Genomic DNA, 27,729 nt, shown 5'->3' with positions numbered 1-27,729 from the left:
GTATGACTCCTACTTACTACTACTAGTAGTACTACAGTATTGTTCACTTATGCTCCCCGCCCCTCCATTCATTGAACAACCCCACGGGTGAATAAACATACAGTACTTACTGTATTTATATAGAACAAACAAGCTTGAACTATTTTCGCGTAGTTAAAAGTTGAGGGCGGGGCTTTTCCTGGGCAGTACGCGCGGCAGTTTTCGGGTAGGCGGTTTGACAGAGAGGCGAGGAGGTTGAGCGAGTGGGGATGTGCGATTTGATGGCACGTTACTGCTGGAAAGACTTGTGATATGACCACTCACTATAGTCATGAATTACTGGCGCTCCGACCGGGGTGATGCCCCCCTTCCGTTCCGCGCTCTAGTCTGGTGCATGACACGTCGACCCGGATGCTGGATCTCCCACATGTCGGAGTAGTAAGAAGGAGCAAAGAATGATGCGGTATATACACGAGCGTCCGGGCTGCGCTTGGCTCTTCGCCTCTTCGGGAAGTCGAACAATGATGGAGTACTACTGCACTGGAGGAGTACTACAGTGCGCTTCTGGCCATCTGACACCGATTGAACTGCTGCATGTCCACCGCGTGCGGGAGGGAGAGCGTGTAGCGAAAGTTTCTCCTAGTCTTGCCAGCCACCACGCTCATGGGCGAGGGAGGGACGCTCCTGCCTTTGCGTGTATGACAGGTGGGCCCGACAGGTGTGTGGCCAACCTGTCATACAGCCAAAGGCAGGTATAGTTAAGTCGGGGAGGGAGAGGATAATCAAACTTCTTGTTGATGTACGAGTTGACGTGACACATCAAAGCACTGCACTCGATATATTTCAATAATTTGCGTTTACCGATGCATTAATTACAACGCATGCATGCATGCCGTGACTCTCCTTTTGATACTTGCATGTGTTGATTTAATGCACCTTGAAGTAGTATAAAATATGTGACGGTAAAGCTTTGTAATACCCCGGCCCAAGTCGAGAGATGGTTGTGCACGAGGAGGGCGAGATCACCGATACGTCACTTACCACAAGCTCGCCGATCACCAGAGCGTGCGTCCGCTCGCGCCCTGCAAATGCCCCGTGCTCGTCTGCGGCTACGAAGGCCCGCCGCCGGCGCTCTACCACCACATCAGCACCGTGCATCCCATGCCCGTGCACAGGATCCAGTACGGCAACGTGCTCCAGCTGCAAGTGCCACTGTCGGAGCCACGTCTCTTGCTGTTCACGGAGGAGGACCGCCGCGTGTTTTTCTTGGTCGGCGGCGTGCTCGACATCGGCGCGCCTATCGTCGTGTCGGTTGTCTGCATCAGAGCGGGGGCGTCCCCACTGCCGCACTACGTGGCCAAGTTGTGGGCGAACGGCCCGCCGGGGGAGCCCAAAGGCACGACCAACGCCGTCAAGGTGGAAATGGAGGTGACAAGCAGCAAGGATCCCGGCGACGTCGACGTGAAGGAGCTGACCTTCTTGATAGTTCCACCCAAGCTGCTGGCCGGGGCTAAGCTTGTGTCCCTCCACATTCAGATTGACAAGCTCACGTCCTAAATGTTTCTACAGTGCCTTCTGTTTATCTTAGTAATATGCTAATATAGGGATTACCTTGGTCTACTTTAGCTTAAGAAATGGTGGGTATTGGTGGCGATAAAAAATTATGTTTATCAATGCATTAATTGCAATGCATGCATGCATAAAGTACATGCATTGGTCAATTTTCTCTTAATACTTGCATGCAATGATTTAATGCACCTTGGAATCTGAACATGTGTTGGGGAACAACCAAATTGAGCCTTATAAAATGGAAAAACTAAAATTTTGAGATAAGCCCTATAAAACCGGAAAGGAGAGAGTAGAAAAAGAAGTACTCCATCCGGGAATAGTGCCGCACTCTGAAACTTGAGCCATCAATAAATTTTGAGCTCGCGTCTTGTCACATTCCAAATTACTCCACGCTATATTGAACTGCAAACCTGTTCACACCGATCACAACCTAAACGGTTTCCCACTTAGGAGCGTATTAGTACTCGGTTATAAATACTAGTATGCCAAGATGACTGCGCATTCCTTCTCAACTCCTCATCCACAAAAACAAAAAAGCCATTCAGCATCCTTCCCTTGCTTCTGCCATGGCCAGCGTGAGTTCTGGGTCGAGAGATTGCCACCAGGGAGAGGCGAGCATGGAAGCGGAAGCACGAGAGATGTCCCGCCTCGCTACGAGAGCAGCCGACATGTCCCGCCGCGCGGAAGTAGCAGCACAGAGGTCCCGCCGCGCCGCTGAAGCAACACGGAGGTCCCGCCGTGCCGTTGATGCAGCAGACTGGTCTGGCCGTGCCGCGGAAGCAGCAAAGATGTCCCGCCGCGCCACGAATGCGGCAGAGATGTCCCGCCGCGCCGCGGCGGCCTGGGAAAATTTATCGCATGCAGGCGACGACTGTTACAGGCGCATGCATGCGATCGTCCATGGCCAGATGGATCAGATCTCCCGTTTTGCGATGTTGCAGGACGACATGAAAGCCTCGTTTGACCAGGCTATCGGCGCACTAAGGGAGGGCAATGAGAGGCTCTGGGCCGAGCGCGACCTGCTGAGGGAGAAGATCGTCCGAAGTGCAGACCAGCAGGAGGAGACCAGTGCCTTGTTGAAGAGGACCGGCGTCATCGTCAAGAAACTTATGGACGAGAATGACATTCTCCGCAACGAGCGCCAAAGGCTGGTGGAGGAATCCGTGGATGTTCTCAAGCAGCATCTTGAGGACACGAAAGAGCTCATCGCTGCTCGCCGCGGAGACTAGTTCCCGCGGCCTGCAGCAACGCATCAAGAAAGTAGAGATCAGCGAGCCAGATCCTTGTCTTCCTTCTTATTTTGCCCTTGTGTATTTCGGGCGTAGCCGCATGTGGCTTTTTTAATTATCTTTCTAATTATGTAAGACAATTAATCGTCCTTATCTTTCTATGGAAGATCAATTTTGCGAGGCTGGGATGAAGAAAACTCTTGCTGTGGTGACCCTGGCATTGCTGTTCTTCTAGTTGCTGCTGGGCTTCCTTCAGTTTCCTGGTTTCTTTTGATGTAATAATCGGTTTAGGATGTGGATTGTGTCGTCGATTGTAATGTTGTGTTCTAGCGCGGATGTTTGGCCTTTGTTGGCCTCTTGGGATGTTGCGATTTCAATCTGGTAGCTTTTAGTCCTTCGTGTTAGGCTAGAGTTGTGCTGAACTTCTTGTGAATTGTGGTGGTTTTCAATAATGAAAATCGGAAGGGACAAGCCCTTCTTTGATCAAAAAAAATTTAATCGTCCTTATATATTCATCAGTCTTGCTATAAGTCGCAGTAGATGCTATATAGGTCCGTCGGATCTTACATCAAGATCCGTGCTTTCAGATTTTCTTTTTTCTCTCTTAAATCTCAGTCAAGTGAGACATAGCCACGCCATTAAACAGAGGATCGGGCGCCATTAATAGAGACCTTGGGAGAGAGGTGGACGGTAGATGGAGGCCAAAGGGCTCTCCTCCCGATAAGCACGCGCAGGGGTCTGATCGCACGCCTCTCGTACTACTCAAATAGCTACCCTGCACGGCGCCTCCTAGCTAATAAAAAATGGGGACGTGTGGCGGCACGTAAATGGTACTAGTAAGTAGAACGCCCATGGTTTCAACAATACTTGTGTTTCTGATTGTAACGTGACAGCACTTGTTCCAAAATGACTTTGTTGATTGTTAATGTGTGCGCCTTCGCAAATCGGACTACAAATTTACCACAACATGTTGGTGCCATGTCATGGCACCAAGCCAAGTTTCATTATTTTCATGCGTGTTTTGGATTTACAGGAATTAAAAAACTAAGTTTCTCAATGTTTCCAACCCAGCCACGACGCCCAGAATTTTGAATTTCATTCCCATTTCTTGCATGTAACCTAGAAATTTACCCGAGGACACACATGTTTTTTTTCAACCAACTTTGGTGCACTGGAACATGTGCTTGTATTTCAAATTTGAATTATGCACACAAAGGTGACAAGTTCCCTCCCAGAACCACGAGCCTTCTTGAGAGAAGCTCCGATTTGGAAGAAGCTTATACCAAAATTTGTTCCTATTCGGCCAATTTTTTTACCACGGCATGGTACTACCATCACATGACACCATGCCAAGTTTCATGATTTTAAAACCAAGTTTCTCAATGTTCTCGACCGAGCCACGATGCCCAGATGTTTGAATTTGATTCTCATTTTTTGCATGGGACCTAGAAATTCACCCGAGGACACAAATGTGATTTTTCAACCAACTTTGGTGCACGGGAGCATGTGCTTGTAGTTCAAATTTGAATTATGCACATTAAATGACCAAAAACTCAATTAATGTGTAAATAAGGCCAAATGAAGCCGGAATAATTCCAAAATTTAACAGGGCACTCATGTAGTTCTATGTTGCCTTTGTAAATAAACTCAAGGGGGACAACCTATATCGTTTCGCACTCAAAGGTGGCACGTTCCCTCTCAGAACCACGAGCCTTCTTGAGAGAAGCTTGGGTTTGCAAGAAGCTTATACCAAAATCTGTTCCTATTCGGCCAATTTTTTTACCACAACATGGTAGTACCATGACATGACATCCACGCCAAGTTTCATGATTTTCAGACGTGTTTTGGATTTACAAGAATTTTAAAACCAAGTTTCTCAATGTTCTCGGCCGAGCCACGATGCCCAGATGTTTGAATTTGATTCTCATTTCTTGCATGGGACCTAGAAATTCACCCGAGGACACAAATGTGATTTTTCAACCAACTTTGGTGCACGAGAGCATGTGCTTGTAGTTCAAATTTGACTTATGCACATTAAATGACCAGAAACTCAATTAATGTATAAAAAATGACAAACAAACCCGGAATAATTCCAAAATTTAACAGGGCACTAATGTAGTTCTATGTTGCCTTTGTTAAACTCAAAGGGGGGGCAGCGTATATCGTTTCGCACTCAAATGTGGCACGTTCCCTCTTAGAACCACGAGCTTCCAAATCAGCCCAATTTTTTACCACAACATGTTAGTGCCATGACATGACACCATTCCAAGTTTCATGATTTCCAGGTGAGTTTTGGATTTACATGAATTTAAAATCAAAGTTTCTCGATGTTCTCGGCCGAGTCATGACGCCCAGATGTTTGAATTTCATTCTCATTTCTTCCATGGGACCTAGAAATTCAACCAAGGACACACATGTGATTTTTCAACCCACTTTGGTGCACCGGAGCATGTGCATGCAATTCATATTTAGATTATGCACATTAAAAGTCCAGAAACTCAATTAATGTATAAAAAGGCCAAATGAACCCGAAATAATTCCAAAATTTAACAGGGCACTCATATAGTTCTATGTTGCTTCTGTAAATAAAATCAGGGGGGAGGCAGCGTATATCATTTCGTACACAAAGGTGACACGTTCCCTCTCGGAACCACGAGGCTTGTTGAGGGAATATCCGGTTTTCCAAGAGGCTTATACGAAAACTTGTCCCAATTCAGCCAACAATTATAGTATGAAAACAGGGTTTACATTATCCCAAACATCTCGCTACCTAGACCAATAATGTACTACGATTTGAATTCAACATAAAATGGATACAAATATTTGAATTGGAGAGCGTATGGTACATGTAGTTCATAGTGAAATATGATTACTGCTATATGTATGTTTTTTGTTATCAAGATAATATTTAAATTATTGTATAACTTGACAACAATCGTATTCAAATAAGGAAAATTGATTCAAATTTAGTCCATATGGTAGACGACAATATATATGTTCACATGGTGGAGTAAAATGTTCATATATGATGGAAGATCAAAATGTACGACTACATCAATTATAAACCGCAAGGTCACCTAACGATATATTCGAATTCAACATAACGTGGATTCAAAAATTGAAATTCGAGATCATGGCATCTGTAATCATATAAAAAGGGGCATTACTCTTTCTTTGGTGGGAATTGATTTGTTTTTTGTTCTTGTTGAGGGAAGTGCGAATCGATTTGGTACTGTGCAGGGTAATCTTGTTCTCCCGATTTTTTTTACATATTTCTTGTAGTTTTTTCAATGGCATCTATAGCAATATAGTAAAAGGGGACATGACTCTCTTGTGTCTTGTATGAATTGTTTTTTTACACGTTAAGTTTGTTCTGCCGAACAAGGAATCCGCACCTTGTTATCCCGAAATTTTCAAGCTCGAGTATCTTTTGTCTCACCTGCTTTGAAACTCCCGCTTCTTTAACCCGCGCTGCGCCTTGTTATCCTGAAATTTGGACGCGCGCAAGAACTCCCTCCTCATCCGAAATCGCTCCTGCAGCCCAGACACGAGAAATCCCCCTTCTACCCCTCAGCCGGAAATGAAGCTCCACGTCGCGGTGTCAAAACCGGTGGGGGTACGCTGGTAACTTACCCTACATTTTGGACAAGCGCGTCCCTAAGCTTGGCTCCCCCCTCCCCCTTCGCCCCCCCATTCGTACACCGAGGCCACCAAAACCCGCGAAACCCCACGCTCCTCCATCGGCCTCCCAACCGTCGCCCAGCCGGAGACTCTTCCCCGACTACGTCGTCCACCGCAACAACTCGCCGTCCCTCATCCACCGCACCGGACGAGGATCCATTGTCGATCTCGTCGTCCCGCCGGATCAGTCGTCCCGTCCTCCACCTCCAAGGAGCTGCCCCGACGTTCGCCTCGTCTATCGCGCCACCTCAATCCCCACAGCGTCGTCTTGACCTGCCCCACCAGAACCGCAGCACCCTCACCAATTCCTCCGATGAAGCCGAGGCCAACTCGGCGCAACCAAGGAGGTTCTGCACTCACCACTGCATTTTATCTTCTATTTGATCTCACGGGGCTGCCAGTGCTCGATACTGAGCAGACATGGCGTGTCTCCATCAACAGCGCCGTCACCGGCCACATCATCCACGGCGTCTCTCCCCCATGTCGTCGCTTCCTCGGCGGTGACTTCCACAACGGCACTAGCTGCAGCTGCTCTGGCTCTCGCTCGCGCTGCCGCTCTGTTCTTGTTGTCGGTCGCGCTACTGCACTGCTCCTGCTTTCGTTCGTGCCGCTGCTCTGCTCTTGCTCTCGCTTGCACTGCTGCTGCTGCTGCACGACCTTCGGCAGCTACAGGAGTTGCTGCTTTAGCACTCACTCGCGGTGCTACTACATGACTTGCTCTCTTCTAGTGCGTTCCCTGCTCGAGCGTCTGTTGATTTAGATCACTGCTTCTCTGCTACTAGTGCTCGAACGCCCTAAACATCTATTGCAATGCTCTATTACTAGTTCAATCAGTTTCGACAGTAAATCTCAGTTTCGACTGTGAAGTTCATTTTCTTCAGTTAAGTTCAGAGTGAACAGTACTTACAGCATCTGTCGGAGCGGCCGTGGCGCGGCTGATGCGTTTTACATCTAGCACTTTTTGGTGATGTATTTTACATCATCTATTGCAGATGATATTAGGGTCCCACTTCAGATTAACGTTGTCTGTCTTGTCATGCTTCAGCCTTGTCGCCGTACACCTTAGCAGAGCTGCTCCAATGACGGAACCGTCCATCATAGCAGAGCAGTACCCTCGGCGCCGTTTCCAGAGGCCTCGGATCTTCTTCCCCGCCTCCGACAGTCACACCAGCATCATCACCATCCTCCACGTCCAACCCAATGATGCTGAGGTCCACAAGGCTATGCCAAAGAGGTTGTACACTCGTCGCATCACTTTGTTTCTCCATTCCTCTGTTCTACCAATTCATGTGAGCCAAACACACAGGTTGACTGAAATCCTATGTTTCCAAATGCTCTGTTTTGCACGTGCATTCCTATCCTATTCATGTGTTTTTCCTGTCCCTGCATTTATAGAATCCTCCAATTCTAAGGAGCCCTTACAGATTTACTTCATTTTCAGATAGGCGTCAAAGAAAACTCTGTGTGTTATGTCCTGCTCCTGCCGTGTCGTCATCCACCCCACCTGAGGTGCACCATCGACAGAAGCGTTCACTACAGCAGAGATCCCCCCTGCAGACTTCCTTTCGCCGCCTCAGATCATCTTCCCCGTTGCCGGAAGCCACGCCAACCGCATTACCATCATCGACTAAGCAGACGAACCTGAGGACTACACAGTTCTGGAAGAGAGGTCGCAGTCTTTCGTGTTTGCTTACATTATACATCGGTTATTATTACCTGCTACTTTATCGTTCAATCTTGAGTTTTGAATTGCCCATGGGTCTCATATCGAGCCAGCAATGAATAGTATCTGTCTACTATCTGGTTCATCTAGGGTCTTCTATGTGGTTCATGTTGGGTGGGCAACAAACAATAGATGATCCATTGTCTATCTTTTTAAACTGAAGCTATAATCTACCTAGTATCATTAGTTTTGGATCCATCCACTCGTTTGCTACCATTAGTCTTGATTTTTGCATGCACCCCTTAGGCCTTACAAAATCTAACTATTTTTTATTATGCATGTCAGATATTGTACACAATTGTACTGTACATGTAGAGAAAAAGAGAAGACCGTTGCGTGCGAATATAATGTCATGCAGACGCCGCTCCATGGTGGGTGAAGTGCCCCCCCTCCTGCATTTTCAGATTGTATTCCAAAGGAAGATAACTGTTCAGATGGAGATTCAGAAGGAGCCGACCACGCCTGTTTACCACCTGAGGTGTTTGCTCTAACCTGGCATGCTGATGTTGGTCATATCATGCATATTGCGCCTTGCATTGCTTACATTATACATCTTATATGTCATCAGCTTAGTTTAGATTTGCTTTGTGTGAATGCCACCTGTTTGGTTTCTATATCATACTCCCACCATTCCTAAATATTTGTCTTTTTAGAGATTTCAACAAGTGACTACATACGGAACAAAATGAGTGAATCTACACTCTAAAATATGTCTTTATACATCCGTATGTGGTACTCCATTTGAAATCTCTAAAAAGACAATTATTTAGGAACGGAGGGAGTATATGGGAATTATGCAATGCCATCTTCTTTAGCCAGGCATCATATACGTGAATCATGCAATGCCATCCTGTTTAGCCAGTCATCGTATATGTGAATTGTATCATGCCATATTTTTTCCATAATGTATTCCATTTGTCAACAATGTTTATACGTTCATCTACTCTTCCTATGCATCAGCCATTTGAGTCGGTCATTGGAAAATCTGGAGTGAAAACAAGGTCTTCTGAGCAGTCAGTGCTACCTGTCGATGCAGATTTCTTGCTGGTTACAGATAGCTCCTCAGAGGAGGATTCAGAGAGAGATGACCAGTCGTATTCCCCTCCCCCCAAGGTGCATGCTCTAACTTGGCTGGGTTATATTGCTCATATCTTGCATATCTTGCATTGCCATGCCATCTGCTTAGATTAGACATGCTTTGTGTGAACGCCTCCTGTTTTCTTTGTATATCAGATATGTGAATTATGCAATGCCATGTTTTTCAGCCAGTTATCATATATGTGAATTATGCACCGCCATGGAGCCAGGAATCATATATGTGAATTATCTCATGCCATCTTTTTTTTCATTACGTATTCCATTTGTCGACAATCTGTGTATATTGAACTACTCTTCATGTATATCAGCCATTTGAGCCGGTTATGGAAAAATCTGGAGTGAAAACAAGGTCTTCAGAGTAGGCAATGGTACCTGTTGAAGCATATATCTCGATGGTTACAGGGAGCTCCTCAGAGGAGGATTCAGAGACAGATGACCAGTCCTATATCCCACCTGAGGTGTATGCTCTAAGTTGCAATATTTATATTTCTCATATGATGCATATGGTGTCTTGCATTGCTTAGTTTAGACATCATATGCACACTATTGAATTCTATCTTCTTAGTTTAGAGATCATACATGCGAGTGCCAGTTGCTTAGTATATGAATCAATTATGTCAATTATATCATGCCATCCTGTATACTTAGACAACATGTATGTGAATTATTTCATCCCAACCTATTTTAGAAAGACATCATATAGTTTTGTCATGTCATCCTATTTAGGTACTCATCAAATGTTGAATTATGCCATTATATCCTGTTAAGTTATCCATCATATATCTGAAATTGTGTCATGCTATCATGTTTAGCTAGACATCATATATGTGAAATTGTGTCATGATGTCCTATTTGGTTAGACAACATACATGTGAATTACCACATCTGTCTATCATACAATGTCTATACGTTCAATTTCTTTTCTTGTTTATCGGCCATTTGAATTGGAGGGGGTGATGGCAGTATCTAAGGGAGCAAAAATCCGTTCTTCACAAAAGACAGTGCTACCCGTTGATGCAGACAGAACCATGGTTGTACTGGCCCACAAACTAGCCCCACCACACATAATCGAGACTCTTCCAGATTGCACACTTACACCGTTGGGCAGAGAACCAGCTACAACCCATCTAACCGCAACCCCAGCGGATAGTAACCCACTTATAGTTGACAAAGCACCATGTCCACCACAGAGTACCCCCACACGAGCAGTTTGTAAAGCTACTATAGTGCCCAAAGCACGAAGACCACCATAGCTAACACAAACTCCACGTTTAAAGCAGAAGAGCAACTGTTCTCAGGTCAGATTCCGTAGCTATGGTCCATACTCCTTTGCTGTTGCATCACTGTATTTACTCATACCAACTACTTTCGAATTTGAAGGATCCAATTGAATCTCCAATGGCGCAACAGGTATGTTTTAAACCTATTTCTTTAACTGGATTGCTGTTCTAACTTCTTGCTCTATGTTGATTTCAGTTTAAGTTGCATAAATAGTTATGTTCTCATGTGATGCACATTACAAGTGCTGCCAATGCTGTGTAGTTTCTCACACTTATATTCTGTCTATGCTGCTGTGTCTTAAAAATATATGAGTTGAACTGTGTCTCTATCTTGATTAGGGAACATAAACTAGAATGATATGGACAATACAGTGACCATAGTACATAGATATATGTTTGTTTCATGCTGTTATCCTGTCCACCTTACTACTGAACCGGTTTACCAAAATGAGTTTCGTATACTACAAGCTAAACCTGTGATGTGTCTGCTTGTTTCTCTTGTAGTATGCAAACAGAATATTGGAGAAGAGCACCCCACTATGCAATGGTAGAGAAAGTAATGCAGATAAGGTTCAAGATAGTGAGACAACCCTGTTAGTATCCAAGAAAGGTGATAAAAACAATCTTGTAGACAATGAGAAAACCCCACAATCCTGCATTGATGTAGTGTTCGAGTTACTGGCCAGTACCACTGGCACAAGCTCTTCCAACTCGCTACCTGAATCACTTCGGCTTCTTCAGTCTCAGCTACAAGCTGAAAGGCATCAGTCAGCTGTGTTGCGGCAAGAAGCCGAAGGACTGAGGAAGTCCCTGCAGAATTCAGATGTGTACTTTCTTGTGCAACAGCAAGCGCTGGAGGATTTAAGCGCCAAACAAGAGAAAGTTAATAAGCTTGCTAAGCATCTTGCCAGCATTATGGGTACCCGGGATATTGTTTCTTGAGCTCTTCTGAAGTGGTTTCAGTTCTGGACTTGTTTTGCTGCGGCGTTTATATGCTGGTGTGTTCCCTATATTTGCACTAGTGGCGAACTTTGATGCCCAGTGGATGTAATATGTGTAATAGCCGTGATAGCCTAGCATAAGTTGCTCGCTTATTTATTTCCTTGTTTTGTTTATTTGTTTGCTTGTAGTCAGTGCAGTTCTTTTTCCGCGGTTTGCTAGTGGCTGCAATAACCTATTTTTAAAACTAGGACACAATAACCATGGGCTAATATTTACTGTAGTGACACTGGGCCTCCTACGGGCCGTAGAAATAGTGGGCCTTCTACGGGCTGTAGAAACAGTAGGCCTTCTACGGGCCGTAGAAACAATGGGCCTTCTACGGGCCGTAGAAACAATGGGGCTTCTACGGGCCGTATCATCAATGGGCCTTATACGGGCCGTATGATCGATTGGCCAAACATGGGCGAATAACAAGCCTCATTATGGCCGTAAACGGGCTAGAGTTGGAATCGTCCATTCATGGGCCGACCATAACGGGCCATCGTTAATAGGCCGTATTTGATGACGCTATGAAAACGGCCCAACGAATTAACGGACCACAAATGGGCCGACTGTAACCACGGGCTGAATTTGGCCCACAAGCAGAAAATGACAGTAACGGGCCGTAAGTAAACGAATGCTGGAAATGAACCCAAGAATAAATGGGCTCTGAGAAGGCCGAAAGATAACATGGGCTGGAAACGGCCCAACGGAATAACGGGCCGTTAATGGGTATAAAGTGATACACTGTTCATTACGGGCCAGTTTCACCACGGGCTGTTAATGGGTGTAAAGTGATACACTGTTCATTATGGGCCAGTTTCACCACGGGCCGTTAGTAGAATAAGAGTTACATAGGGCCTCATATGGGCCGAAGGACGTCATGGGCCATACATGGCCAGAAGTGAAAACGGGCTGGAATCATATTGGATGGCCCAGATGACGTTACTGGGCCTAATTCGGATAGGGCATAACGAGCCTTTGGTTAGCGGGCTGTAAATGGGCTATATTCGAACAGGCCGTTAACAGGCTTTCCATGGTCCGGCCTGCCAGCTTTTGACCAAGTCAAATGGGCCGGCCTTTTCACAGGAATGGGCCTCTGTTTGGCCGTGCCATGTGTCGACGTATCATAGGCGCCTTCCGTCCAATGAGTGGTTGACATCTGTCCCAACGATGAGCCGACACGTGTTTCCTCCAGCCAATGATGATTTTACACGTGGAAAATCCCCATTGGTCGGGGCTGTTAACGGGTTATCGGATCCAAAACCCGACCCTATAGCTTAACGGTGTTCCGGTGGATGCCACGTGTCGGTCACCCTTGATGAAAGCACTTCTGTGACGCGCGATTTATCGTTATGGAAGTGGACACTTCCGTGATGATAATTTTGGTAATTTCATGGAACACTTCTACGACAGCACAGGTATGACTATCTTGATTATGTCATAAATTTGTCATGGATGTACATGCATGACAAAAAAAGCGACCTACTGTGACAAACACGTATCATCACGGAAGTGTATTTTTTTGTAGTGTATGCATTATTGTTGATTTAACAAAGAGCCCATATTGCCTTGTCTTCTCTCTTGAATTGAATGCTTGCAGATTCCAGCTTAGTCCAATGCACGTGCACTATTATTATTTTCCACACTATTCTGTCGTGCAAGTGAAAGGCAATAAGGATGATTATATGATGAACTTATTGAGATGAGAAAAGCTGGTATGAACTCGACCTCTCTTGTTTTTGTAAATATGATTAGTTCATCATTCCTGATTCAGCCTATTATGAATAAACATGTTTGCAATGAAAATTAGAGATTATAGTTGCTTATGCCATGCTTAATTAGCTAGGAGTTTATAATGGTTTACCTTGCGTGCCAACATGCTATTAAAATGGTTGTGATGTGGTATGATAGGGTGGTGTCCTCTTTTGAATGATTCGAGTGGCTTGACTTGGCACATGTTCACGCATGTAGTTGAAACAAAATCAACATAGCCTCTACGATATTTATGTTCATGGTGCATTATATCCTACTCATGCTTGCATTCGGTGTTGATTAATTTTAATGTATGTTCATGACTATTGTCGCTCTCTAGCTGGTCGCTTCCCAGTCTTTTGCTAGCCTTCACTTGTACTAAGCGGGAATACTGCTTGTGCATCCAATTCCTTAAACCCCAAAGTTGTTTCATATGAGTCCACCATACCTACCTATATACGGTATCTACCTGCCGTTCCAAGTAAATTGGTATGTGCAAAACTCTAAACCTTCAAATAAACATTCTGTTTTGTATGCTCGAATAGCTCATGTATCAACTAGGGATGTCCGTATCTTCCATGTTAGGTGGTTTATTCTCAAGAGGAGTGGACTCCGGTCCTCACTCACGAGAAAATGGCTGGTCACTGGGATGCCTAGTCCCATGCTTTATGCAAATCAAATCAAAATAATTGCAAACAAAACTCCCCCGGGACGGTTGTTAGTTGGAGGCACTCGTTGTTTCGAGCAAGCCATGGATTGATGCTTGTTGGTGTAGGGGGGGTATAAACTTTACCATTCTGTTTGGGAACCACCTATAATGTGTGTAGCATGGAAGATATTGCCATCTCTTGGTTGTTATGTTGACAATGAAAGTATGCCGCTCAAAATATTATTCATATCTATTTCAAAACCGAGCTCTGGCACCTCTAAAAATCCCTGCTTCCCTCTGCGAAGGGCCTATCTATTTACTTTTATGCTGAGTCATCATCCTCTTATTAAAAAGCACCAGTTGGAGAGCACTATTGTCATTTGCATTCATTACTGTTAGTTTACATTGAGTATGACCTGACTGGATCTCTTTTACCATGAATTACAATGTCTAGTCAGTCCTTGATCTTTAAAGGTGCTCTGCATTTATGTTTTGCGGTCTCAGAAAGGGCTAGCGAGATACCATCTTGTTATATCATATCATGATTGTTTTGAGAAAGTGTTGTCATTCGAGATTTATTATTATTGCTCGCTAGTTGATTATACCATTGATATGAGTAAACATGAGACCTAAATGTTATTGTGAATATGGTTAGTTCATAATCTTTGCTGAAAACTTGAATGCTCGCTCTACATATTTACAACAACAAGAGCAAACAGAGTTTGTGAAAGTTTTTCTTTATCACTTTCAGTTTATCAACTGAATTGCTTGAGGACAAGCAAAGGTTTAAGCTTGGGGGAGTTGATACGTCTCCGTCGTATCTACTTTTTCAAACACTTTTGCCCTTGTTTTGGACTCCAACTTGCATGATTTGAATGGAACTAACCCGGACTAACGATGTTTTCAGCAGAATTGCCATGGTGTTATTTTTGTGCAGAAATAAAAGTTCTCTGAATGACCTGAATATCAACGGAGAATTATTTTGGAATATATAAAAAAATACTGGAAGGAAGATCCACGTCAGGGGGGCCTCCACCTGTCCACGAGGGTGGGGGCGCGCCCCCCTGCCTTGTGGGCCCCCTGACGCTCCACCGACCTCAACCCTGACTCCATATATTCATTTTCAGGGAGAAAAAAATCGGAGAGAAGGATTCATCATGTTTTATGATACGGAGCCGCTGCCAAGCCCTAAACTCTCTCGGGAGGGTTGATCTGGAGTCCGTTTGGGGCTCCGGAGAGGGGAATCCGTCGCCATCGTCATCAGCAACCATCCTCCATCACCAATTTCATGATGCTCACCGCCGTGCGTGAGTAATTCCATCGTAGGCTTGCTGGACGGTGATGGGTTGGATGAGATTTATCATAATCGAGTTAGTTTTGTTAGGGTTTGATCCCTAGTATCCACTATGTTCTGAGATTGATGTTGCTATGACTTTGCTATGCTTAATGCTTGTCACTAGGGCCCGAGTGCCATGATTTCAGATCTGAACCTATTATGTTTTCATCAATATATGAGAGTTCTTGATCCTATCTTGCAAGTCTATAGTCACCTACTATGTGTTATGATCCGGCAACCCCGAAGTGATAATAATCGGGACCACTCCCGGTGATGAACGTAGTTTAAGGAGTGCATGTATTCACTATGTGTTAATGCTTTGGTCCGGTACTCTATTAAAAGGAGGCCTTAATATTGCTTAGTTTCCAATAGGACCCCTCTGCCATGGGAGGGTAAGACAAAAGATGTCATGCAAGTTCTTTACATAAGCACGTGTGACTATATTCGGAATACATGCCTACATTACATTGATGAACTGGAGCTAGTTCTGTGTCACCCTAGGTTATGACTGTTACATGATCGATCGCATCTGGCATAATTCTCCATCACCGATCCATTGCCTACGAGCTTTCCATATATTGTTCTTCGCTTATTTACTTTTCCGTTGCTATTGTTATCATCACTATAAAACACCAAAAATATTGCTTTTGCTACTGTTACCTTTTACCACCGTTACCACTACTATCATCTTACTTTGCTACTAAACACTTTGCTGCAGATACTAATAGGTGTGGTTGAATTAACAACTCAGCTGCTAATACTTAAGAATATTCCTTGGCTCCCCTTGTGTCGAATCAATAAATTTGGGTTGAATACTCTACCCTCAAAAACTGTTGCGATCCCCTATACTTGTGGGTTATCACTTGGTCTTGTCGGAGATGGCGACCTGCGACTCCGCCAGAGTGCGGTTAGCCGTGTCCCTGTCCTCCGCCAGCTTTGAGATCTCCTTCTTCAGCTCCTCCTGCTCCAGCTCCAGCTTCTCCACCTTGCCGGCTTGGTCCAGGCCAGAGCATCAAGTGCATCCTTGTGCTTCCGCTCCAGCTCCTTGGTCCGCTGCGTGACGATCTTCTCGATTTCCTCATCCTTGTCATGTAGCGTGGTGGCAAGCGCCTATTCACAAGCAACGAGGTCTTCCTCCTGGGTGTCCAGCAGCTGCTGCCGCCGGTCAGCTTCGTCCTTGGCAGCCTATTCCTTCGCTGCCTCTTGGGCCTTCTTGATGTCGGCCTGCTTCAGGAGGAGCTCTCGCTTGCGCTCGTCCAACTGATCCTGGGCGGCCCTCAGGTCCTGCCGGGCCTCGGCAAACCAGACTTGCGTCTGAGCGACGCGGTACTGAAAGTCGGCTTCTGCCTTGTCCACGGCCGCCATCCTGGAGTTCACCTGATCCTGGCGGGCACCGTGGAGCGCCTGAAGCTTCTGGAAATTGGCGCTCATGGCCCGGAGGAGCTGCTCCTCCTGGGAACCACCGCTGTTGGCGCTTGGTTCATCGACAACCTAGAGCCCGGCGGCGGCAAGGGCCTCGTCATTGAAAACCTCCCCTTCTGCTGGTGCTCTGGTGCTTGCCGTCCCTGGGAGGTAGACGGACAGATCGTCGCCCACCTTCAAGTACTTGCCCGCGGCGGGGGCTGTAGGGGAGGAAGGTTGGTCATCGGCCACCTCCTCCCCGACGGGCTCCTTAGCGGACTCCTCGGCAGCGGCCTTGCCGGCCTTCTCGGCAGGCCCCTTGACGGCCTCCTCGGCAGCAGCCTTGCTGGCCTCCTCGGGAGGCCCCTTGGCGGCCCCCTCAGCGGCGGACTCGGCGGCTTCCCCAGTCGTGATCTTGGTGGCCTCAACTTCACCATCCTTGGTGTCCTCCTCGATGACAGTGTCGATGTCTACCTGGTCCGTCGAGGGAGGGTCTGGAAACCAGAAAGGAGAATGAAGCGAGGCCAAAATCAAAGTTCAAAACAAAGAAAAGAAAGAATAGGGACGGGAGGCATGCAACTTTCCCGTGCCAAACTGAGAAGAAGTGGTTCCCTCCCCGCCAATGTTCGTTGCCGGGACGGAGCCACCGGCACTCAAGCTTGCCCCCTCTTCCTCCGTGCACGCAGGCTCAGCGGTAGATGCCCTTGCCGGTGACACCCCTCTAGGTGGTGTGGTTGACGGGGGCGGCGTGTCAGGGGCGGCCCTTAGCGGCTCCTCCTATTGCCGCTCTCCTCCTGCGAACCCGGCAAGGTCAGCACCAAGGACACACACCCGTCGATGGGGAGTGAATAATGGACTCATGATGGAGGCTGAAGCGGGGGTTGCGCCAAGGGCTGTTGTCCGGGCTGATCACCACCAATGTCGGCGTGCGCGGAGCGCTCGTCGCCCGTCGAAGCTTTGGCTCTCTTCGCCGCTCTCTTGGCCAGCGTCTCCGTGTCGCTATGAAGATAAGATCAAGTCAGAAAAAGATAGCGCGGGTGGAGGGTCAGGAAATGATGAGGGGCAAGGTGCTTACTCGCCCTCCTCCGCTAGCCTCCTCTTCATCTTCAGGCTAAAGGACCCGAGATCGAAATTGGCCTCCGGGGCGGCGTCCACGGGGGGAGGAGAAGGGGATGGAGTCCTGTGCCGCTTGGACAAGGAGGGGCGGCGGCCGCGGCCTTCTTCGCTGCCGCAGCCCTCGTCTGGCACATAGACTACACCTGGGCCCGTTCCCGCTGCGCGGTCTTGCTGGGCCGAACTAGCTCGCCGGAATCGGCCCGCTGCAAGACGCATTTCTTCCGTGGGGCCGAGGAGTCATCCACGTCGGTCTCCTTGATACGTCCATTTTGCATCATGCTTTTATATCGATATTTATCGCATTATGGACTGTTATTTCACTTTATGTCACAATACTTATGGCTATTTTCTCTTATTTTACAAGGTTTACATAAAGAGGGAGAATGCCGGCAGCTGGAATTCTGGTCTGGAAAAGGAGCAAATATTAGAGACCTATTCTGCGCAACTCCAAAAGTCCTGAAACTCCACGGAACGTCTTAAAAGAAATAAAGAAAAATCCATGCCAAAGATGAAGGCCAGGGGGCCCACACCCTTCTCACGAGGGTGGGGGGCGCCCTCCCCCTAGGGCGCGCCCCCTACCTCATGGGCCCCCTGGTGGCTCTCCGACGCCCAGCTTCTCCTATATGAGGTCTTTCTATGAGAAAAAATAAGGAGGAACTTTTCGGGACGAGATTCCGCCGCCACGAGGCGGAACCTTGGCGGATCCAATCTAGAGCTCCAACAGAGCTGTTCTGCCGGGGATAATTCCCTCCCGGAGGGGGAAATCATCACCATCGTCATCACCAACGCTCCTCTCATCGGGAGAGGGCAATCTCCATCAACATCTTCACCAGCACCATCTCATCTCCAAACCCTAGTTCATCCCTTGTATCCAATTCTTGTCTCAAAGTCCGGGATTGGTGCTAGTAGGTTGCTAGTAGTGTTGATTACTCCTTGTAGTTGATGCTAGTTGGTTTAATTGGTGGAAGATCATATGTTCAGATCCTATATGCATATTATTACCCCTCTGATTTTGAACATGAATATGCTTTGTGAGTAATTACGTTCGTTCCTGAGGACAAGGGAGAAGTCTTGCTATGAGTAGTCATGTGAATTTGGTATTCGTTTGATATTTTGATAAGATGTATGTTGTCTAGCCTCTAGTGGTGTTATGTGAACGTCGACTACATAACACTTCACCATTATTTGGGCCTAGAAGAAGGCATTGGGAAGTAATAAGTAGATGATGGGTTGCTAGAGTGACGAAAGCTTAAACCCTAGTTTATGCGTTTCTTCTTAAGGGGCTGATTTGGATCCACATGTTTCATGCTATGGTTAGGTTTACCTTAATACTTTTGTTGTAGTTGCGGATGGTTGCAATAGAGGTTAATCATAAGTGGGATGCTTGTTCAAGTAAGAACAGCACCCAAGCACCGGTCCACCCACATATCAAATTATCAAAGTATCGAACGCAAATAATATGAGCGTGATGAAAACTAGCTTGACGATATTCCCATGTGTCCTCGGGAGCGCTTTTCCTATTATAAGAGTTTGTTCCGGCTTGTCCTTTGCTACAAAATGATTGGGCCACCTTGCTGCACTTTATTTACTTTTGTTAGTTGTTGCTCGTTACAATTTATCTTATCACAAAACTATATATTACCACTTATTTCAGTACTTGCAAAGAATACCTTGCTGAAAACCGCTTATCATTTCCTTCTGCTCCTCGTTGGGTTCGACACTCTTACTTATCGAAAGGACTACGATAGATCCCCTATACTTGTGGGTCATCAAGACTCTTTTCTGGCACCGTTGTCGGGGAGTGCAGCGCCTTTGGTAGGTGGAATTTGGTAAGGAAAAATTTATATAGTGTGCTGAAATTTATAGTCACTTGTTACTATGAAAAGTAATTCTCTGAGGGGCTTGTTCGAGGTATCTTAACCCCGTCCAGTAGAGCAAAGAGTTGCTCCTCAACCTACTGAACCTATTGAAAATGAAATTCCTTATGAGTATCCTTCGGGTATGATAGAAAAACTGCTAGCTGATCCTTTTACAGGAGATGGAACAAAGCATCCTGATGAGCACGTAATATATGTGGATGAAGTTTGTGGATTATTTAAGCTTGCAGGTATACCCGATGATGTTGCTAAGAAGAAGGTCTTCCCTTTTTCTTTGAAGGGAGACGCATTGGTATGGTATTGGCAATGTGATGACATGAGATCATGGGACTATAAAAGATTGAAGTTGGAATTTCATCAAAAGTATTACCCTATGCATCTTGTTCATCGTGATCGCAATTATATATATAATTTCTGGCCTCGCGAAGGAGAAAGCATCGCTCAAGCTTGGGGGAGGCTTAAATCAATGTTATATTCATGCCCCAATCATGAGCTCCAGAGAGAAATAATTATGCAAAGTTTTTATGCTCGGCTTTCTAAAAACAATCGCAACATGCTTGATACTTCTTATGCTGGCTCTGAAGATTGGGACCTCGGCGAAGGTAAGGAGTCAGGTATGACACCTAAGTTTGATTGTGTTAAATCTTTTCCGTAAGTTTAGCACTAAATATGGACTTGACTCTGAGATAGTAGCTTCTTTCTGTGAATCTTTTGCTACTTATGTTGATCTCCCTAAGGAGAAGTGGTTTAAATATCATCCTCCCATAGAAGTAAAAGTAGCTGCACCTATTAAAGTTGAAGAAAAGACTGTCACTTATAATGATCCTATTGTTCCTACTTCTTATGTTGAGAAACCACCTTTCCCTGTTAGAATAAAGGATCATGCTAAAGCTTCAACTGTTGTTCGTAAAAGCAATATTAGAACTTATACACCTCCTGAGCAAGTTAAAGTAGAACCTAATATTGCTATTGCTAAAGATCTCTTGTCTGATAATATTGATGGGCATGTTATTCAGTTCGAAGGTGAAACTGCTAGAATTGCCAAACCTTGTCATAAGGATAAACATAGACCTGTGGTAGGCGTGCCTGTTATTTCTGTTAAAATAGGAGATCATTGTTATCATGGCTTATGTGATATGGGTGCTAGTGCTAGTGTTATACCTCATGACTTATACAAAGAGATTAAGAATGAAATTGCACCTGTTGAGTTAGAAGATATTGATGTTACTATTAAACTTGCTAATAGAGATACTATTTCACCAATTGGAATTGTTAGAGATGTTGAAGTCTTGTGTGGGAAAACTAAATATCCTGCTAATTTTCTTGTTCTTACTTCCCCGCAAGATAGCTTTTGTCCAATTATATTTGGTAGACCCTTCTGAAATACTGTCAATGCTACCATAGACTACACTAAGAATATTGTTACTGTTGGTTTGGATGATATGGTTCATGATTTTAATTTCTCTAAATTTAGTAAACAACATCGTGAGGAATAATTACCTAGTACGGATGAAATTATTGGTCTTGCTTCTATTGTCGTACCTCCTAGTGATCCTTTAGAACACTATTTGCTAGACCATGAAAATGATATGTTCATGAATGAAAGAAGGGAAATAGATGAAGTATTCTTTAAACAGGAACCTATTCCGAAACACAATTTGCCTATTGAAATTCTAGGGGATCCTCCTCCACCCAAGGGTGATCCCGTGTTTGAGCTTAAACCTCTGCCTAATAATCTTAAATATGCTTATCTTGATGAAAAGAAGATATATCCTGTTATTATTAGTGCTAACCTTTCAGAGCATGAAGAAGAAAGATTATTGAAAACTCTGAAGAAGCATCGTGCTGCTATTGGATATACTCTTGATGATCTTAAGGGCATTAGTCCCACTCTATGCTAACATAAAATTAATTTGGAAGCAGATGCCAAACCAGTTCGTGATCCTCAACGACGTCTGAATCCTAAAATGAAAGAAGTGGTAAGAAAAGAAATACTCAAGCTTCTGGAGGCAGGTATAATTTATCCCGTTGCTGATAGTGAGTGGTTAAGTCCCGTCCATTGTGTCCCTAAGAAGGGAGGTATTACTGTTGTTCCTAATGATAAAGATGAATTGATTCCACAAAGAATTATCACAGGTTATAGGATGGTAATTGATTTCCGCGAATTAAATAAAGCTACTAAGAAAGATCATTACCCCTTACCTTTTATTGATCAAATGCTAGAAAGATTATGCAAACATACATACTATTGCTTTCTAGATGGTTATTCTGGTTTCTCTCAAATACCTGTGTCGGCTAAAGATCAATCAAAGACTACTTTTACATGCCCTTTTGGTACCTTTGCTTATAGACGTATGCCTTTTGGTTTATGTAATGCACCTGCTACCTTTCAAAGATGCATGATGGCTATATTCTCCGACTTTTGTGAAAAGATTTGTGAGGTTTTCATGGACGACTTTTCCGTCTATGGTTCCTCTTTTGATGATTGCTTGAGCAACCTTGATCGAGTTTTGCAGAGATGTGAAGAAACTAATCTTGTCTTGAATTGGGAAAAGTGCCACTTTATGGTTAATGAAGGTATTGTCTTGGGGCACAAAGTTTTTGAAAGAGGTATTGAAGTTGATAAAGCCAAGGTTGATGCTATTGAAAAAATGCCATGTCCCAAGGACATCAAAGGTATAAGAAGTTTCCTTGGTCACACTGGATTTTATAGGAGGTTCATTAAGGACTTCTCAAAAATTTCTCGGCCTCTGACTAATTTATTGCATAAAGATATACCATTTGTCTTCGATGATGATTGTGTAGAAGCATTTGAAATACTTAAGAAAGCATTAGTCTCCGCACCTATTGTTCAGCCACCTGATTGGAATTTACCCTTTGAAATTATGTGTGATGCTAGTGATTATGCTGTAGGTGTTGTTCTAGGTCAAAGAGTTTATAAGAAATTAAATGTTATTCATTATGCTAGTAAGACTCTAGACAATGCTCAAAGAAATTATGCTACTACTGAAAAAGAACTCTTAGCAGTTGTATTTGCTTGTGATAAGTTCAGATCTTATATTGTTGATTCTAAAGTAACTATTCAAACAGATCATGCTGCTATTAAATATCTTATGGAAAAGAAAGATGCTAAACCTAGACTTATTAGATGGGTTCTCTTACTACAAGAATTTGATTTGCATATTGTTGATAGAAAGGGAGCTGAGAACCCCGTTGCAGACAACTTATCTAGGTTAGAAAATATTCTTGATGAACCACTACCTATTAATGATGACTTTCCTGATGAACAATTAAATGTTATAAGTACTTCTCGTAGTACTCCATGGTATGCTGATTATGCTAATTATATTGTTGCTAAGTTTATACCACCTAGCTTCACATACCAAAAAAAGAAAAAGTTTTTCTATGATTTAAGACATTACTTTTGGGATGGCCCACATCTTTATAAGGAAGGAGTAGATGGTGTTATTAGACGTTGTGTACCTGAGCATGAACAGGAACAGATCCTACGCAAGTGTCATTCCGAGTCTTATGGAGGACACCACGCTGGAGATAGAACTGCACATAAGGTATTGCAATCTGGTTTTTATTGGCCTACTCTCTTCAAGGATGCCTGTAAGTTTGTCTTGTCTTGTGATGAATGTCAAAGAATTGGTAATATTAGTAGACGTCAAGAAATGCCTATGAATTATTCACTTGTTATTGAACCGTTTGATGTTTGGGGCTTTGATTATATGGGACCTTTTCCTGCCTCTAATGGATACACACATATTCTAGTTGCTGTTGATTATGTTACTAAGTGGGTAGAAGCTATTCCAACTAGTAGTGTTGATCATAACACTTCTATTAAAATGCTTAAGGAAGTTATTTTCCCGAGGTTTGGAGTCCCTAGATATTTAATGACTTATGGTGGTTCACACTTTATTCATGGTGCTTTCCGTAAAATGCTTACTAAATATGATGTTAATCATAGAATTGCATCTCCTTATCACCCACAGTCTAGTGGTCAAGTAGAGTTGAGCAATAGAGAGCTCAAATTAATTTTGCAAAAGACTGTTAATAGGTCTAGAAAGAATTGGCCTAAGAAACTTGATGATGCATTATGGGCTTATAGAACTGCATACAAAAATCCTATGGGTATGTCTCCGTATAAAATGGTTTATGGAAAAGCATGTCACTTACCTCTCGAACTAGAACATAAGGCATACTGGGCTATTAAAGAACTCAACTGTGATTTTAAACTTGCCGGTGAGAAGAGGTTATTTGATATTAGCTCACTTGATGAATGGAGAACCCAAGCTTATGAAAATGCCAAGTTGTTTAAAGAAAAAGTTAAAAGATGGCATGACAAAAGGATACAAAAGCGTGAGTTTAATGTAGGTGATTATGTATTGCTATACAACTCTCGTTTAAGATTTTTTGCAGGAAAACTTCTCACTAAATGGGAAGGCCCCTACGTCATCGAGGAGGTCTACCGTTCCGGTGCCATAAAAATCAAAAACTTCGAGGGCACAAATCCGAAGGTGGTAAATGGTCAAAGAATTAAACATTATATCTCAGGTAATCCCATAAATGTTGAAACCAATATTATTGAAACCATAACCCCGGAGGAATACATAAGGGACACTTTCCGAAACGTTTAAGACTCCGAAAAGGAATAGGTATGTGGTATGGTAAGTAAACCGACTCCAAAACAATTTTTAAGGCAATATTTCTCCGTTTTGGAATATTTAGAAAAATAGAAAAATAAGTAGCAGTCCAGGAAGGACACGAGGGTGGTGGGCGCGCCCCCCTACCTCGTGAGCGCCTCGTGTGCCTTTCGGACTCCGTTTTCTTGCACGTTACGTATTTTCGTCGGTAAAAAATTCATTATATAACCTCCCGAAGGTTTTATTTCGTCGGTAAAATCTCCTGTTCTTGTTTCGAGCTATTTTCTGTCAGGGTTTTCCAGGCTAGGCATCATGTCGTCTCCCTCCTCCAACAATGGGGACAACGATGCTTGGCTAATGAAGATAGATCTAAAGAGGGAAGAAACCACGAGGGTCAACAAGGATGAAAGGACCAAGAAGGCCACGGAGGACCAAGCTCCGGCAGCAAAAGACATCCTTCAACTTGATCATAACCTTCTTACCCCAACTGAGACCGAAGCTTTCAAGATGATTGAGTTAGCTCGTATACAAAACAAGTATCTCACACAAGAAAATATTTTGTTGAAGGAGCATATTGTTGCACTCAAGGGCATTATTCGCAAGCTGGAGGACCTTTTACGCTCGATGTGCGATTATCCATCACCACCACCTTCTCCTCCAAAAAATAAGAATTGAGTATCTGGGTATGGGCACTCCCCTTGGCAACTGCCAAGCTTGGGGGAGGTGCCCCGATATCGTATCACAATCACAACTCCTATCTTTACCGTTTTTCTTAGTTCGATCCTATTGGTAGTATCTTGATCTAGTAGAATAAATTTTGTGGCATGATCTAGTTTTGAGTTTTGCTTTATGATCTCTCTATGTAATCGAGTCCGTGAGCTATATATAATAAAGATTAGTGTTGAGTCAAGGGTTTGATTATTTTGCCATGATCTTGGGTGAATAAAAGAAAAGAGAAAAAGAATAAAAAGAAAGAAAGAGTTCATATTGATCTTATTGAGAGTAATGACTTCACATAGAAAGAGTATGATGATTAAAAGTTGTTGGGAGTTGGCAGACATAGCTTTGGTCATTGTTGCAATTAATAGGAAGTAATAAGGAAACAGAGGTTTTCACATATAGATATATTATCATTGACATCTTTTATGATTGGGAGCACTCATTAAAATATGACATGCTAAAGAGTTGATGTTGGACAAGGAAGACAACGTAATGAGTTATGCCTTTCTTATATCTGAGATAAAGTATGTTGTCATGGTTCCTCTAACTTGTTGAGCTTGCCTTTCCCCCTCATGCTAGCCAAATTCTCAGCACCAAGTAGAAATACTACTTGTGCTTCCAAATATCCCTAAACCAGTTTTGCCATGAGAGTCCACCATATCTACCTATGGATTGAGTAAGATCCTTCAAGTAAGTTGTCATCGATGCAAAGCAATAAAAATTGCTCTAAATATGTATGATTGATTGGTGTGGGAGAAATAAGCTTTATACGATCTTGTGATGTGGAAGTAATAAAAGCGATGGACTGCATAATAAAGGTTCATATCACAAGGGGCAATATAAAGTGACGTTCTTTCGCATTGAGATTTTATATATCCAACCATAAAAGCGCATGGCAACCTCTACTTCCCTCTGCGAAGGGCCTATCCTTTATTATTATCTTCTACCTTATGCAAGAGTCACGGTGATCTTCACCTTTCCTTTTTCATTTTATCCTTTGGCAACCTCGGCATGTTGGAAAGAACATGATATATATATATATATCTAATTGGATGTAGGGGAGCATGAACCATTATTGTTGACATTACCCTTGAGGTAAAAGGTTGTGGGGCAAAACTATAAGCCCCTATCTTTCTCTGTGTCCGATTAAAACTCCGTAACCACAAGTATCGCGTGAGTGTTAGCAATTATGGAGGACTAAATGATAGTTGAGTATGTGGACTTGCTTTTTAGCTCTGACATAGACTCTTTCCGATGTTATGATAAATTGCAATTGCTTCAATTGCTGAGATTATAGTTTGTTAGAGCTCAATTGCTTCAATTGCTGAGATTATTGCTTCAATTGCAATTGCTTCACCTTTACTTTTTCATTTTATCCTTTGGCAAGCTCAGCATGTTGGAAAGAACTGATATATATATATATATATATATATATATCTAATTGGATGTAGGGGAGCATGAACCATTATTGTTGACATTACCCTTGAGGTAAAAGGTTGTGGGGCAAAACTATAAGCCCCTATCTTTCTCTGTGTCCGATTAAAACTCCGTAACCACAAGTATCGCGTGAGTGTTAGCAATTATGGAGGACTAAATGATAGTTGAGTATATGGACTTGCTTTTTAGCTCTGACATAGACTCTTTCCGATGTTATGATAAATTGCAATTGCTTCAATTGCTGAGATTATAGTTTGTCAGAGCCCAATAAGGTTTATGATTTATACTTTTGCATTGTGAATAGATCATCACTTGAACATAAGTAATCATATGACAAAATCTATATATGTTGATGTTATGAGAATAATCATGATGCCTTCATGTCCGTATTTATTGTTATCGGCTTTTCGCTTGAGGACAAGCGAGGTCTAAGCTTGGGGGAGTTGATACGTCCATTTTGCATCATGCTTTTATATCGATATTTATCGCATTATGGACTGTTATTTCGCTTTATGTCACAATACTTATGGCTATTTTCTCTTATTTTACAAGGTTTACATAAAGAGGGAGAATGCCGGCAGCTGGAATTCTGGTCTGGAAAAGGAGCAAATATTAGAGACCTATTCCGCGCAACTCCAAAAGTCCTGAAACTCCACGGAACGTCTTAAAAGAACTAAAGAAAAATCCACGCCAAAGATGAAGGCCAGGGGGCCCACACCCTTCTCACAAGGGTGGGGGGCGCCCCCCCCCCCTAGGGCGCGCCCCCTACCTCGTGGGCCCCCTGGTGGCTCTCCGACGCCCAGCTTCTCCTATATGAGATCTTTCTATGAGAAAAAAATAAGGAGGAACTTTTTGGGACGAGACTCCGCCGCCACGAGGCGGAACCTTGGCGGATCCAATCTAGAGCTCTGGCAGAGCTGTTCTGCCGGGGATACTTCCCTCCCAGAGGGGAAATCATCACCATCGTCATCACCAACGCTCCTCTCATCGGGAGAGGGCAATATCCATCAACATCTTCACCAGCACCATCTCATCTCCAAACCCTAGTTCATCCCTTGTATCCAATTCTTGTCTCAAAGTCCAGGATTGGTGCTAGTAGGTTGCTAGTAGTGTTGATTACTCCTTGTAGTTGATGCTAGTTGGTTTAATTGGTGGAAGATCATATGTTCAGATCCTATATGCATATTATTACCCCTCTGATTTTGAACATGAATATGCTTTGTGAGTAATTACGTTCGTTCCTGAGGAC

The 27,729-nt window shown here is 43.9% G+C and overlaps 1 protein-coding gene across 1 annotated transcript; it reads left to right on the top strand.

The window, feature by feature from the left end:
* The first annotated feature begins 1,140 nt into the window (after window positions 1-1,140).
* Window positions 1,141-3,012, top strand: LOC147980041 (uncharacterized). Its single transcript, XM_087515447.1, has 2 exons — window positions 1,141-1,497; window positions 2,914-3,012. The coding sequence occupies exons 1-2, from the start codon at window positions 1,141-1,143 to the stop codon at window positions 3,010-3,012; spliced, it is 456 nt and encodes a 151-aa protein (XP_087371573.1).
* The last annotated feature ends 24,717 nt before the right edge of the window (window positions 3,013-27,729 follow it).

This window comes from Triticum urartu, chromosome 3A, assembly GCF_056163025.1.
Source record: "Triticum urartu cultivar PI428250 chromosome 3A, HENAU_Tu73, whole genome shotgun sequence".
Classification (NCBI taxonomy): domain Eukaryota; kingdom Viridiplantae; phylum Streptophyta; class Magnoliopsida; order Poales; family Poaceae; genus Triticum; species Triticum urartu.
This window is presented reverse-complemented; position numbering and strand designations above follow the sequence as displayed.

Bases quoted from the DNA above. Each gene is read 5' to 3' on its own strand.
- LOC147980041 (XM_087515447.1), top strand. From the start codon at position 1,141: ATGCCCGTGCACAGGATCCAGTACGGCAACGTGCTCCAGCTGCAAGTG. The intron at 1,498-2,913 runs GTGTCCCTCCAC...TAATTATGTAAG, and splicing joins TGCTGGCCGGGGCTAAGCTT to ACAATTAATCGTCCTTATCT.